This window comes from Podarcis muralis, chromosome 10 (assembly GCF_964188315.1).
Source record: "Podarcis muralis chromosome 10, rPodMur119.hap1.1, whole genome shotgun sequence".
Taxonomy (NCBI): Eukaryota; Metazoa; Chordata; class Lepidosauria; order Squamata; family Lacertidae; genus Podarcis; species Podarcis muralis.
The window spans coordinates 64,083,426-64,099,581 of NC_135664.1; the positions used below are offsets into that span (position 1 = coordinate 64,083,426).

Genomic DNA, 16,156 nt, shown 5'->3' on the forward strand with positions numbered 1-16,156 from the left:
ACCACTTGTGTGCACTCCACTCAATATCTGTGGCCTTGCTCCTTGTGTTCCTGCTGAAAGGTTTGGTGCAAGAGCAGGGCCTTCTTGGCTGTGGCATCAGATACACTCCCAGCTCCCAACTTTCTGGTGCTTGAGGAACCAGGCTGCAATTTGGCTCTTTGCGAAGGCCTTAGGACCTAATGACTTTTCTGTACTTGGTGTGGTTTTTTAATAAGGATTTCCTTGGCCCTCCTCCTGCTGGTTGGGTCAAGCTTTGAGGTTTTGCCTTTTGGAGGTAGCTTGCGACACTGTGTGGCTTCCTCATACCCAGAGATTATCTCTACCCAAACTTTGTGGTGCAAATTATCCCATGAAACACCAAGGTCTGACTGAGTAAATTTCTACTGCCTATCGATTTCCACTTGTTTTTATTTGTGGTTAAAAAAATGGGTGGTGGTGGTAAGGGACGTGGGTGGCGCTGTGGGTTAAACCACTGAGCCTCTTGGGTTTGCTGATCAGATGGTCGGCGGTTCGAATCCCCGTGGCAGGGTGAGCGCCCATTGCTCAGTCCCTGCTTCTGCCAACCTAGCAGTTCGAAAGCACGTCAAAGTGCAAGTAGATAAATAGGTACCGCTCTGGTGGGAAGGTAAACTGCATTTCTGTGCAGTTAGTCATGCTGGCCACATGACCCAGAAGCTATACGCCGGCTCCCAGTAAAGCGAGATGAGTGCCGCAACCCCAGAGTTGTCCGTGACTGGACCTAATGGTCAGGGGTCCCTTTACCTTTATCTTTAAGGGTGACCTTGTTTATATGCTTCATGAATTTAATGCTTGGGCAGCTGGTTGCTGTTTTAATTAAATGGATACATAAAAATGTAGTAACTTAATTTAAATATTCTTGTAAAGGCAATTCTTGCATTGCAGGGGGTTGGACTAGATTACCCTTCTGCTCCCTTCCAATTCTATAATTCTGTTGTTGTTAAATAGCATCTAGTTTCTGCTTGGCTGTTGTTATTCCAAAAGGCTGAAAACTGCTCACTTGTGTATATGTGAAATGCCGGTCAATGTGACTTCTTTGCTAAGATGCTTGGACTGCAAGAAAAAACAATTTAAACGAGTGTTCCTTGCTAGCGCAGTCCAGGAATTGAAAGGTTATTGTTGTAGCAGCTGCAGTTTATGAGAGGTAGAAGCACATGCTACTGCGTTGCAGCCATTGATATTTATCTATGCAAACGTTAAGCTTTTTGAAACGTAATTGTTAGGATAACACCACGAAATAATACCTTCAGATAGCACATCGCCTCCCATAACTCAAACCCAAGTCCCCTGCAAAGGGCTGCTTTCTCATATGCCTTTGCAGCCTTCTTAGAATTAAAGTATTAACTCTAAACCATGGGTAGGCAAACTAAGACCGGGGGCCGGATCCGGCCCAATTGCCTTCTAAATCTGGTCTGCGGGTGGTCTGGGAATCAGCGTGTTTTAACATGAGTAGAATGTGTTCTTTTATTTAAAATGCATCTCTGGGTTATTTGCAGGGCATAGGAATTTGTTAACTTTTTTTTCAAAGTATAGTCCAGCCCCCCACAAGGTCTGAGGGACAGTGAACTGCTGAAAAAGTTTGCTCACCCCTGATCTAAGCATTCCTCACAAAGTTTTGAAGTAACAAACATATTGGCCCATTCAGACTTATTACCTCTCAATGGGTTGTGTGCAGAGATATACAGGCACGTCAACGGGTAGACCTGGTGTAGATCAGTTGCCCAGGGAATGTGGGATCTCAGGACATGCAGTTCAGGTGTTTCAATTCAGGGGTCTGTTTGTGATAAGTCATGATGTTGGTACTTGGGTGTCATGAGCAGGCATCCCCAAACTCGGCCCTCCAGATGTTTTGGTACTACAACTCCCATCATCCCTAGCTAACAGGACCAGTGGTCAGGGACGATGGGAATTGTAGTCCCAAAACATCTGGAGGGCCGAGTTTGGGGGTGCCTGCCCTAGAGTCTAGCAGTGACCAAGACACCAAGTCAGAGGCTGCAGTGCGCACCTGGTTTGGGAGCCAGATTGGGTTCCATGTTACTGAGTCTGATGCTGGCGATCAAGAGGACTCTGAACCTAAGGCTCAAATCCTGCAGCAGCAGAGCCCATATAACTGAAGCCAGTATAACTGTCAATTCTAGTTTCTCTTCCTCCTTCCCAATATATAGCTCAGCTCACCATATTTCTTCATCAGCTGGCGTGAATATTTTTCTGTAATGAAAATCTGTTTGCGTTCTAGTGTGCATTCCTCCCAAAGTACACATTTTTGTATGCAATTTTGCCTTTTTTGCAAGCAATTTCTCTGTTGGAATGCATTAAAAAAATCACTAATATTTACTTTTTAATGCACAGTTTTCACCAATATATGCATTTCTGTACTTACTGTTTGGTTGGAGGACTGCGTTGCAAAATTCAAATAATAGCTGTGTTTCAGTTCCTGGGTCGAATGGGAAAGTGTGAATTAGGTGGTATTGAGCTAAAATGCAGACCAAACTAGTGTTCTTTCCAAACTCTAATCATTGTACAGATGTTGTGCTATGAATGGCAGAACTAGTTACCTGGGCTCTGTGATTCTTGATGCGGGAATAAAGATGAAAAACTCAGCAGGCACTCTGGGGTAGCCGTTATGTCATTGCGAAACCCAATCACCTCTTAAATTTACCTAAAGTTGTTTTTTTTAAAAAAATAAATTAAAATAGAATGCAAGTGTAAAGTGTTCCATCTAGCCAAAATACCTCCCAATTTCTGGGGGTGGTATTTTCAGTCATATGAGTGTGAAAAATTGCCTGTGAAATTTCTCATCAGGTGAAATTAAAAACTAATTTGAGGCTTTGTTTTAAGAGGAAACTTCAGAGGAATAGAAGCCTAAAAGAGCTAGAAATGCCTCTTTGGGAGACTGCCTGTGTGCTTGCTTGTTGCAAACCTTTTCATTAAAATGCAGCAAACAAATCAATCATAACATCCCCCTTTCTTCTGCTTAATCTTCTATCTCACTCTAGTGGCAGAATTTCTCTCCTTGTAACAGAAAACCCCCTGTTAACGTACGGCAGACATTCCAAGGGTTGCATTCCCTTCTGGACAATGTTCAGGGTTCATGTTCTAGTGGCAGGTGGGTCCAGAGGCGAAAGTGGGCGGAGCAACAAATATTAATTTCAGCTTTGTACAATAGGCTAGTTTCTACACATAGCCCTCTCTGTCTTCTACCCGGGCAGGCAAGAGTCATTGCCAGAGTTCTGGGCACATTCCAGCCAGGCAGAAACACGTAAGGAGGCTGTGAAGCAATGCAGAGCAGTGTTTGTGGCCTGGGACGAGTTTCAAGGATAGGACAGAGAGCCTGCGCCGGAGTCTCCTGATCCTCGCTGTTGTGTGCATATGTTGTAACCTGTTGGAAACGTTTTGGGGGCTGCCTCTGTTTTCCCTTTTGAACTCCTGGTGCTCTTCCCAACAGAGCAAGCCACTGCTTTTTCACTCCTTATCTGCACCGGAAATAACACAGGCCAGAAAACAAAATAATGCATTCTAATAATCCATGGATGGTGACAAGTGCAAACAAATGGAACAAGTTGCCAAAGCAGATGGAGGGCTGTACTTTGGTGGAGAAGCTCAGAGCGAATCTTGCAAGGTTTTTTTTCTTCCCCTCCCTGCTGAAGCAAATTCAAAGCTGACATTTGCTTTAATAATTTCTACTTAATTTGACATTATGATTTCATGCAAATACCATCTAATTTTTCTGTAAAAAAAAAAAAAACAACAACCCACAGAACAAAACCCACATCCTGATTTAATGTGAAACTACCTTGCTCTTCACTAGATATGATTTATGGCGGATGTTGTTGGGGTTTTTTTTTAATTGTTCATCTCTTCCGGCATCTGGCACAATAAAGATTGCGATTTTGTTTTCACATATGTTATGCAAGAGGAGATCAGGATGTGGAGTTGTTTTAGCATCAGGCGTGTGTGGTTTAATTCTCACTTCCAGTAGCAAAACATTCTGTCGTATTTTCAAGAAGGCTAGAAAGCATTTCATTCTGATTTGTGTTCCTTGATTGTGATTTTAACCTTCTGTTCTAAGCTTTTTAAAAAACAACAACAACAACAACACAAAAACCCTCTGTGTTTTTTTTAAATCAATTTTATTAAGTGATCCACTAAAAAAAACAACAACCTCCACACCATTTCAATAATTGTGTTACATTTGATTGCCAACAAACACAGCAATACACAATGGAGTAGCCATCTCTTAATTGCTGAGTTCTGCGGGGTCAAATTCTGCCATTTTATGGATCTGTGTATCCCAAGAAAAGCAAGTACGGAATATTTGCACCTAATAGGCTGGCCTCCTTTAAGAGGAGAAACCATGGCTCAGTGGCAAAGCACATTCTTTACATACATAGGTCCCACTTTCAATATCTGCAGTATCCAGGTAAGGGTGCAAACCCTGCTGTGCCCCCACTAGTCAGTGTAATCCCAGCCAGCGTACCCAGTGGTTAGGGATAATGGGAATTGGAGGCTGCAGCATGTGAACTATCCCTGAGTTAAGCATGTACCCTAGATTGCAACATTGCTGATAGCCTAGAAGTGGGGAAACATTTTAGGCCCAAAGGGGTGCGGGGACACAGGCAAGAGTAGAAGGAACAATAGGTGCAAATTGAACCTTTGTACAGTAGGGTAGTTTCTACATGCGCTCACATTACCCCTCTCTGTCCTCCATCCAGGTGCGATCAGAATTCAAGGACATATTCCAGCCAGGCAAAAACATTTCAAGGAAGGTGTGGAGGAGGGCCAGTGTGGTTTGAGAATAGTCCTGAGGGCCTGATGGGGGGAACATTTGGCCCCCAAAGCTGAAGTTCCCCAACCCTTGCCATAGACCTCAGAGGTACTGTTGGAATAGCATGTGACTCTTAATCTCAGGGTTGTGAGTTTGAGTCCCACATTGGGCCGAAAAATTCCTGCATTGCAGGGGGTTGGACTAGATGACCCTTGTGATCACTTCCAGCTCTACAGTTCTATGGCTGGAGGTGTCTTTCTTTCTTTGAAGTGCACATGGATTCCTTGACTAGCATACTGATCTGGATAGGTAGGAAGTTTAACAGTGGCGGATGGGCTATATTCATGATGAATTCTTGAATTATCTTTCAGATTGCCTCTCTCTCTCTCTTCCTCCTCCTCCTCCTCCCTTTTGTTCTCTCAGCTCAGCTCGCCAACTAATGCCTGGGCTCTGATTCCAACTCCCCTCCCCACCCACACTTTGCTGACATTATAAATTATCCAGATCTAAATGGACAACATTCATTAGCCAGGCACTTTAACGAAAGAGCTTGCTCAGGAGCCGCTCGCAGCTCCCCCCCCCCTTTTATTAAAAGTTAAAATGCTCCTGGCTGTCATGGAATGAAGGGAGGGGAGGTGGGCGGGCGAAGGCAGGTTAGAGGACAGTGCCGCAGAACTAATAAATAAAAATAATAGCGATTACCGTTGGCTGAGTGACCCGGGGAGAGTAGCAGTGCTGGGCCATTTGTTGTTTCCTTTTCACTTGTCAACAGCCAGTGGCTTAAAAGCCTTAGCCTTTGTTCGGGGCCTAATAGCACCTGTTGGGATGATGAGGAGACAGCTGTCAAGGAGAGGGAGGGAGAGAGAAAGGGGAAAAATGATGAGTGGAAGCAGTGGGGGGGGATGCCAAGGAGGAATAGGCCCCCCATTAGTCAAAATAATATATGTCCTGATACAAGAGCAATTGGAGAGTTCACATTGGGTGCTAAAGAAGGTGTAACTTCTCTTTCTCTGTATGTTCCTCACCTCCCAAGGCTTCCTTTTCCTTCCAAGAAATGGGGGCCTTCACTAGAGAGGGATGAAAAGAGGCAATATTGCCTAGTGGTTGGAGCAGGAGACCCAGGTGCACTATGAAGTTCTTTGGGCAACCTTTGGCTAACCCAATCTTTGTGGCCCAGCAGCCCCCAATCTTTGTTCAGATGCTCCCTTTGAAGAAAATTTAGCAAACTGAATCCTGCGGGATTGAAATTGCAATATAATGAAATGCAATATTATGGGAAATAAAAATGCAGTTGAAAGTCATGCGGTGTCTAGCACAGCACATCACAATCTGCAAAGGACCAAAATAACAACAAAGTTAAGTGATCTGCCAAGGATCTGTGGGAAAATAAGTTCTGGAGCCACTGGGTTGGCCTTTCTCTCCCTGCCTAACATACTTCACAGGAAAAACAGCAGAATGAGCGAGTCTTGTGGCCCCTTAAAGACCAAGCAGTTTAGGATGGCATAACATTCTGCAACTCAAGCTCACTTTGTCAGGTGCATGAAAGGAGATCTTCCTTGTCAGGTGTAGAAAGGAGAAAACAGCAAACCAGGAGTTGAATGGCAAAGAAAAGCAGAAATGACAGTCAGTGATAAAGTGAGGAGGGGCTGGGGAATTACTGTGCCCTGAAAGAAGGGCATTTGTGATTCATCAATCCTTCACCGTGGGAGCACGTACTCCCTGGAACTCCCTGCCCATTGATGTTAGGAAAACCCTTTGCCGTACCATTTTTGACACCTGCTAAAAACTTTTTTTGCTGAGGCCTGCAACTTTAACATGGAATTTTATTATGCATATTTATTTTAAAACAACCGATTTCATTTATATTTTGATACATTCTATGTGAATTTGTTTTTCAGTGTGTGTTTCTGTCAGTATTCTTAGTGAGTATTTTACATTGTCTTCCACAAACTGCTTTGAGGTTATTTTTTTGTTGACTGGGTGGTATATGAATTATGTCAAAATAAGCACAAACAAATACTAACCTAACGAATGAATAATGTCTAGGACATTCCGAGAACGCTGAAACCTGGTTTCGAATTATTTTTCCTATGCCTGTTCCAACGTTAGCTTGAATGAACCGCTTGTTTTGAGGGCACTTCTTATTTTAAAGCAAATACGAATCTGTAACCAACATATCTGTACGGTGGCAGCAGGTGAACGGCTTCTATTGACATCCCAAACTGGGCTACTGTTGCTTTAACTCTGCAAGTTACACAGAAGTCTTCAGTTTCTTTATGAGCACACTAGGGTGAATATTTTGTCTAGCTGCAGGGGGAAAGCTTTGTCACGACTTTGCTGACAATAGACTTAGAAGTAAAATGGTCTGCTTTTGGTGCCTGGAGGGTCTGTGGTCTATTGTTAGTTCACAATGGATTTCTATTGCTGCATTCCTGCTTTGCAAAGGTTTGTTAGCTTTTAATGACTGACAGTCTTCTACTGCAAATACCATGGTATTCTGGCCTGTTTACTTACTACTCAAGGTTTTTTTTTTTTTTTTTTAAGGAACAGCAGAAAGGGGGGGGGAGAGAGAAAATAGCAATGTTTTAGATAACCTATTCAGGATTGTTGGGTTTTCTTTTTAACTCTTGATGAAGTATTCACTAGCAAAATACAGTCTATTTGTTAGTGAGGCACGGGGGAATAATCAATCTTATATAGACTTTCTGAATGCTTGGATCAGCCTCAGAGGCCCCTCTCCAAATCACCACTGCCTTAGATATGGAAGGTTGGCAAACACAGGCTACATCTTACTCAGGCATAGCAGCACAGTTGTGGAATACCTTTCCAAAGAAAGCCCACCTGGCTTCCTCATCCCTGGCCTTCCATTGTTTTTGAGGGGAAGTGTAATATTTGAAAGTGCCTTTTGCCAAAGTTTTGAATTCTGCTGGTTTACGGTGCTTTTTCGTTCGCCCCATCCTGTGATTTATTTAATGCTTGTTGTTTATTTTAAGCATATTGTTAGCTGTGTAGGTCTTTGTTTTTAGGGGGAAAGTAGGCATTTGTTCATTTTTATTGCATAGTTTAGGTACCACCTTTCAGGGGACAGCATTTTAATAAGAAATACGTAGAGGTTCCAGCTTGTTCTGTACAGTGTCCTGCACACTAATGACATACAAGACCCTAGGAAACTGCCTTATTCTGAATCAGACCACTACAATGGCTGGCAGTGATTTTCAATGGTCTTCCCTAGTCCCACCTAGACACACCAGGGAGCATATCTGGGACTTTCTCCATTCAAAGCATTTGTGCTCTTATTTCTGAGCTACAGCCATCTTCATTTAAACTGCATCTTTTAAAATGCAGTCGACTTAGCATTTACAAGTTGCTGTTGACTGGTGATTTCTTAACTCGGGGTAAATAACTTAACAGGCAGACCCAAGCCTACTTAAAGCAAAGTGCTCTTATGTGACTATTAATAATTTCTGTAGTAGTTTTCAAGGTACAAAATGTTACACATTTCATGTATAACACTTACAGTATGTCTGCTGCTAAGCAGACATTTAGGGAGCGATCCAAACCCAAGATCCACCAGGATGAGTGTAGTTTGGGATAGGTCTTTCTCCTGCTCATTTGGCTGAGGTCCCTCACCTCTGCTCAGCCAGAGATTACACCCGTGTAGGTCTTCAGCCAGGGCTCAGCTGGCTGAGTCATGGTTGGAGTAAGTCCCAAAAAAGGAGTGTTCTGGGAGACCAGAAGGGGCCAGGACTCCCACTCCTGAATGGAGTTTGGAATAGGAGTAAGTTAGGTATAATTCATCCCAGCGTAACACTGCCTTCCTATAATTTGGACTGCTGTGCCCAAAAGCCAAGCCCCAAAGCTAGCCCTGTTATACCACTTATGCCCATCATCATCATCATCATCATCTTCATCATTTTTAATTTGTATACCGCCTTTCTATCTTACAATACTCAAGGCGGTTTACAAGCTGAAGAAACACAAAATGTACATCTTATAACAATCTAATGCAATACAAAAATGTGATGATAAAACATAACTTTAAAGCCTACATCAAAAAAGTAACATTCAACAATCATTAGAATAGTACAAAATAATATCAACATATAAAAGTTAAACAGAAATCCACTCAACAGTTAAAATAATATCTAAACTATAATCAATAAAACGGCGAGCCACAGTACATAAAACAATACAATACACATTGAGAAGCAGAGGGTAGAGCAGGACCGGTGGAAGGATGCCTTGCCTGATGGAGTCTCTCCCCTCACAGCCCAGGTAACCATTTAGCAGTAGCAGTGGATGGGGCAGGGTGGTGGCGCTTATCTGACCTCCCACCTGGTGCTCCCACCGGCAAGTTTGTACTGTGACAACCTCACTTCTGCTTCTCTGCTCTCCCTTCCAGTAAACCACATAAATACCACTGACAGGAGGTCAGATAAGTTCCCCTGCTTCACTGACCACTTATGGCATTTAAGACAAGGATGTAATTATGACAACAGTCCCAGGTGTGGTTTGGCTGACCAAGGCTACCCAGTGAGTTTCATGCTGGGCGTTTAAATCTGGGTCTTCCCCATCTATAGTAAATAATTCAGTGCACCGCAATAAACGGGTCTCCACTCCTAGGGTCTAGAAAGCTGAAGCAGAAGCTGTCTGTGCTAAGTGCCTTCAAACCATATATTCATCTCTACTACTGAGCTGTGTGACGGATGTAGCCTCTTGGAGCAAAACAACCAAATGAAAACCCGACCAGACCCATAATCTAGTGCAGGGATGAGGAACTTGAGGACCTTCAGATGTTGTTGGACTATAACTCACCATCATCCTGTCATCATTGGCCTTGGTGGATGGAGTTGTAACCCAACACCAACTGTAGGGATATAGGTTCCCTATCTCCCACCCTACTGGGTAGGGAGCATGAATGGAAAACCCATAGGCTAGGGGTGAGGGGCCTCAAACCCTGGGGCTGACTACTGCTATCTGTCAGAGCAGACACCTCATGGGCTGTATGAGCCAGCAGTCAGACCCAGGATGGGACAGATTCACATGCTTGCACTTCTATGTTACCAGCTTGGGGGCTCTCTGTGTTAGGACTAATATGGGCAGGGCAGTGTGCAAGTGTCCACACGTTGCCCACATCAGTCCTTCCCTGAGATTTGAGTTGTGTCACTGGCTCCTGAGAGTATGTTGCTGGCATGGGAGGGAGCAGGCAGAAAAACTTCAGCAAAATTAGCCAGCCAAGATAATGAAGGATCCTTGTAATGCCTTTTTATTTCAGTGGGGGAAATTAACCAGTTGCTAATAATTGCATGGTCTCTAGGCCAGACGGTCCCTTTGAAAAGTTAACATGTACTCTCTTTCCGTTCCTAGTAGGGGGTAAACAAATGGCGGCACCAAAATACACATAAGCACAAATGTGGGAGAATAGCAGTTATATGTCTTAGATCGAGATAGTAAGGGTGGCTATTGTTATTTAGATGGAACATACTGGAGCACTTATCTTTTAGTACACTCCATTTTCGAACTGAATGCAGCGCTAATTGCGGGATTGAAAGCTATTGTAATTGTGCACCCTTCTAAATGCTGACAAGAATATACAATTACATTGTTTGGAACAGAGTTTAACATCCTCTGGGTTGTATTAGCATTTGTATTTACTTATGCATTAAAAAATCTGCACAAAAAAAGCAAAGGCAGAAAGCAAGAGTTATAAATATTAAACCCCCCCCCCCACACACACATACACGCACAGATAGATATCCACTCTTGTCTGAAAATTCTGAAAGTATATATTTAAAGCAAGTGATATACGTAGATATGAAATTAACAAATGAATTGGTTTTCTTGTGCTGCTTCTGGGTATCCTTGAAGCATCTCGTTGGCCCCTGTGAGAAGTAGATAGACCCTTGGTTTGATCCAGTGGGGCTCTTCTATGTATAGTTATACTGGCTAGAGCATGGTGTTGATAACGTCAGGGTTGTGGGTTCAATCCTCAGATGGGCCACCTGCATGTTCCGGCATTGCAGGGAGTTGGACTAGATGACCCTCGGGGTCCCTTCCAACTCTATGATTCTATAATTCTTCTACACTTCCTTTTTTAAACAGGAGTCATTGCCACAAGATGCATTTTTATAATAATAATTTATCATCTGCCCTTCACCCTGGGGTCCCAGAGGGGATTACGACTTAAAATGCAACGTTAGAAGAAGCATTTTTAAAAGATGATGATGATGATAATAATAATAATAATAATAATAATAATAATAATAATAATAATAATAATACAAAAATATAGATGGCCACATGTCATGGGTGCTTCAACTGAGAATCCTTCATTGCAGGGGGTTGGACTAACTCTTAGGTCTCTTCCAACTCTACAGTTCTGTGAAAAGAGTGATTGACAGTAATGATGATGATGATGATGATGATGATAATATTTTGTACCCCGCTCATCTGGCTGGGTTTCCCCAGCCCCTCTGGGTGGCTTCCAACAGAGATTAAAAATACATTAAAACACCAATCATTAAAAACTTCCCTAAACAGTAGCTCAGAAGGCTTTTAAGTAGGATTAGGTAAGTTTTGGAGGATAGATCTGACAGTGGCTATTAGTTATGATAGCTGCATGGAAACCTCCAGGTTCAAAGGAAGAACCTGCCACTGAATGCCAGTCGCTGGGAAGCCACAGCAGGACAGGGCTGCTTCCTCCAACCCTTGCATTTGACTGACCACCAGGGGCAGATCTACTATGGGACTAGGGAAGCTTAAGCTCCAAGGCCCCTAGTCCTGGAGGGACCCTGGAAGAGACTTTAGCCCATGTGGCTTAACCTTTTTGGGTCTGGTAGACCCAATTAGAGTCACATGACTCAATTTGATCAATATTTGGTTGTATATATTTCAACAGTCCCAGAGTTTGAGAGTTGGTAGCATAGATGTTGTAAAGGTGTGGTGATCTGTCCTGGAACAACCCCATTGAAGAAGATAACAGTGGTTACCTAGACTCTCATTGCTGGTTGTGCCATGATAGTTTAAGGTACAAGCTCCCCCCAAAACACCGTAGGTCCACTGTTGCTGGCTGTTGTGGGAGAGAGGATTCTGGAGGACTAGGTAGACCTTTGATCTGATATAGCAGAACTCTTCTGCTGTGCTTATACCTCGTAGGACTCCTTTCAGTCTTCTTCCCAGATTTTTCAATCCTCACAAAGCGTTTACCATCCTGAACTTTGCCCCACTGTTATTATTTGTTTGCTGTGTGTTTTTGTGTGTGTGTGTTACTGGGGGCGGGGAGTGTCTTGCCACAGCGTGCTTACCACCACACTGTGTTTAAACACGTTGTAAAGTGGATGTAATTGTAAACACACCGAGGGATATAATTACATGTAGCAGATTTAGGTGCTAATTCTTTGCCTTTTATTTATTTTCCCTCTCCCCCCCCCCCACTCTGCATTTTATCAAAACACACACACACACACACACACACACACACATATATATATATATATTTCCTGCATACAGACACCCATAAATTGACAAGCATCCATTATAGGCAGAAACTTGTTCTCTAAATTGAAAAACAATGAGCGCCAGGGCTCTGTGTGCCTATTGTCATATGGAATGGCTTTGTTCAGTAAGAGGAAAAAGCTAATGATTTTGAAACAGCAGGTGACAAAACACATTCTTTTTTTTTTCTTCATTCTCTCCCCTCTTATCAGTTTGTTGATGAAGTCATTATGAACTGGGGTCCAGGATAGGGTAGCTCTTATTTTTAGCAGATAGACTTTTAATGAGTTCCATTGTGCCGTCAGTCATGTTGATTCACTTACATTTTTTTTCCCCTCTCTCTCTCCTCTTCATTCAGAAACCCCCAGTATTGAAAAGCTACTATCAAAAGATTGGAAAGACAAGCTTCTTGCCATGGGATCAGGGAACTTTGGAGAAATAAAAGGTAAACCTCGTTTCTATCACCTGAAGGGATGCAATGTTTGTGTGGGGGGGGGGAGATTGAAAATGCATTGCAATACATGTGAGTTCAATTAGCGCAAACGAAGCATGCCGTCATTTGCTCTTTTCCGTTTCTGCACTTTTTCGCTGGAGCAATGTCTTCAGGGCCAATCCTGCTCTTCTGAGCATGCCAAAACTTGGCAGGGCCTTCTTTTTGCAGCTGAGGCTGCCTGCATCTCTCCATCAGTCCACAGCATCTTGTCCCTGTGTGGGGTCTGGGAGTGCAGGCTGTTATCAGTAGAAGCAGGAGAGTGGGGAGTCTTGAGAAGACCTCTCAAGAGCATGGTGAGATGCAAGAGGGTCTAGGCTGCATTTAAATGACCCGCTTGCAACATGCTTGGAAAAGTGTCTAGTTGGTGGTTATAACAGGAGCTGTAGTGAGCACAGGATTGCACCCTTTAGGATGCTCTCATCTGGAAGACGGTGCCGCATCTTCTACTGTGATGAAAAATCCCATGAGCAAAGCTATGGGGCCCATTTCCATGCTGTTGGTCTTTTGTGGGTGCGTAGGTTTCAGTCACATAGTGTCAGATGCAGATTGTGCAGTGATTGATTGATTGATTGATTGAATATCTATCATGCCCAGGGTGGCAGGCGACAAGCAGCAAAACAATTAAAAAGCAAATACTTAAAAGATCTTTAAAAACATACAGGTCAGGCTGGGGAAGGTCTTCAGTTAGTGCCAGAAAGACTAACAGATGCCTGCCTAATATTTAGCAGGCAGGAATTCCAAAGGGGTAGCTGGCTTGAAGACCCAATTCCTACATTGTGTGGAATGGACGTCCCAATAAAGGTGGTATCTTGCATGAGGCCTTCACATGCCAGAGTGCAGTGATCAACGGGGTACATAAGGTATAAGATGATCTTTCTGTTATCCCCGTCTCAAGCTATGTAGGGCTTTATGCGCCAAAATCACACCTTGAACTTAGCCTGGCAGATGTTTGGCATATGGTTAAAGTGGATTTGATGCTTCGGCACCATAAACCTGCTGCCACAGATAAATAAATAACTGGAGTTCTTGCAAGTCACCATTCTGTGCGCACTGTGGTAGGAGAGGTTACAGGTGGAAGAATGTTATTTATGCACTTCATCCATATGCAGGAAGTGCATGCAAACTGACCCCAGTTGACTCTCATAACAAGAGCCCTTCTGGATCAGGCCAAGGGCCCATCTAGCCCAGGATCCTGTTCTCACAGTGGCCGGCCAGATGTTCATAGGAAGCACATGAGGAAGACATGAGCACAAAACCCCTATCCCCATTTGTGATTCCCAGCTATTAGTATTCAGAGTCATATTTGGAGCAATTTATACAAAGCAATTAGTAGCCGTCGACAGCGTTCTCTTGCCTGAATTTGTCCAGCCTTCGTTCAGAAACATTCAAGATGGAAGCCATTGTTGTAGCAGCAAATCCCGTAATGGTGAAGTACTTTAGTTTCTCCTCAATCTTCCAACGTTCATCTTCACTGGATGTGCTCAGGTTCTAGTATTTTGAAAAGAAACCTGCACACCGTACATAATTTCATGCTTGCCTGTCACCTGCTGCTGTTGCAAAATATTGTTTGACCCTGGGTGAGGTGTGACTGTTCTGTTCGTAGGATTTGATCATTTAATCATTTGCACAGGCAAGCCGTCACTTAATTCTGCTACATCCAGGGAGCATGAACTTGCATTTGTGAAGCAGCCCATCATTTTACGTCTTTATCTGAGGCCATTATAGAAGAGGCAGGAGTTCAGTCATACCTGCAGAGTTAGGTCTGCTTCAAGTCAGGAACACTGCTGACCTGAGCATGCATTTGTTTTGATGTACATCACATTGCTGTGTTACCATAAAGGATAGGGAAGGCACAGGCCTCGGGGGTCAAATGCAGCCCTCCATGTTCCTCTATCTGGCCTCCAGGACTTCCCAAACAACACCCATTTCCCCAGCTGCAAACCCCCTCACCCCAGCCCAGACCTCTCACCCTGACCCTGCACAGCACTTTCCTTGAGGGCAGTTGGCTAGCTGGAAGACGTCCTTGATAATGCTTCTACCTTGCCTGGTTGTAGGATAGTGAGGGGCGTGTGTGTATGTGTAGAACTAGCCTCTGGGACAAAGGCCCAATTTGCATGTGTTGCTCTTCCCACTTTTGCCTCTGGCCCCACCTACCTCTGTAATGTGGCCCCTTGAAAGTCACCTATAAAGGAATGTGGCCCTCTGGCTGAAAAAGTTTGTTTTGGTGTTAGGCAGCTTCCTCTCTTCCTATCAGGGGGGCACAACAGAAAGTGCTTTGCCTAGGAAGCTCCCAAACCTTTGGTAGTTACACTGGTTGCAGCAGCAGCAACAGCAACAACTCTGGCACATCATTGGCAAATTCATCCTTTCATGCCACTTTGATTTTCTATATTAAGCAGTTTATAAATTCCTAAAACAGGTAGGTAGGTAGGTAGGTAGGTAGGTAGGTAGGTAGGTAGATTGCTTTGGTCTTTACTTCCATTTTGAGGGAGAAGGAAGGAGGTTGCCAGGCTGACCCTTCAGGTCCCTGGCATGGGGCGCTCATGCCACCACCAGGAGCACAGGAACGAGAAAATGAGCCTGAGCCGAGCCACGTTGCAGCTGTATTTCTTGAAACAACACAACGGTGTGTGCAGCCGTCACACGTGTATTGGAAAGAAGTCTTTCTTCATTCTTTCTCCATGAATACGAGGTTATTTATTACAAGCTCGCCAGCTCCAAAGTTTTAATTAATTCTTTGATATATTTGTCTTGGCAGTCGCCGTTTTGGAAAAACAGCCACCAGACACCTTGGGCATTGAGATTTCTTTGCCCTGGAATGTGTGCAGTGCTGGAGTTCTAAAGCCTTTTGTAGGGATGGGTGTGTATACCTTACCCACTCACCCCTCAAAAAAATCCAAAAAACCCCACACTGACTCCCACCCCAAACTCCTTCCTCATCTACTTCCAAATAAGTTAGAAGAATGAGCCAAAGGGGGGGGGGGATGGGAGACTGAAAAAAGAAGGCTCTGCTAGCCTACAGGGGTCTCATTGACATCTCCTCCTCCTTGGTAACTTAAGAGGGGAGGCCACTAGAGGTGTATACTGGGCCACAAGATTCATCTTGTATCTGTAGCATTAAGAATCAACCTGGTCGGTTTCAGTTCCACTCTGTGTGGTTTCCAGTTCAATTTGTTGGTTGCATTCATATCATATACGTCAAATCCGAAGCTCTGCCCACCCCTCTCTCCATTGACTATAATGGAGAATCTAAAAATAGCCATAACTTTTTGTCTTCCTTTAAGAGGCAAGGAGGGTTTGCTGAATGAGGAGGGAACGTACTAGACCTTGAGTGGGGAACGAGAGAAATCTATATTACAAATATTAATAATACTGGCTGAAAAGAA

General features: G+C 43.7%; 1 protein-coding gene across 10 annotated transcripts in view; it reads left to right on the plus strand.

Annotated features, from left to right (window-relative positions):
- SOX5 (SRY-box transcription factor 5) overlaps positions 1 to 16,156 on the plus strand; it is a 771,121-nt gene that overhangs the window by 536,745 nt on the left and 218,220 nt on the right. For all 10 annotated transcript variants that reach the window (XM_028746002.2, XM_077935293.1, XM_028746004.2 and 7 more), the window contains one exon: positions 12,636 to 12,722. In XM_028746002.2, coding sequence (XP_028601835.2) covers positions 12,636 to 12,722 — 87 coding nt within the window. The remainder of the gene's footprint in view (positions 1 to 12,635; positions 12,723 to 16,156) is intronic.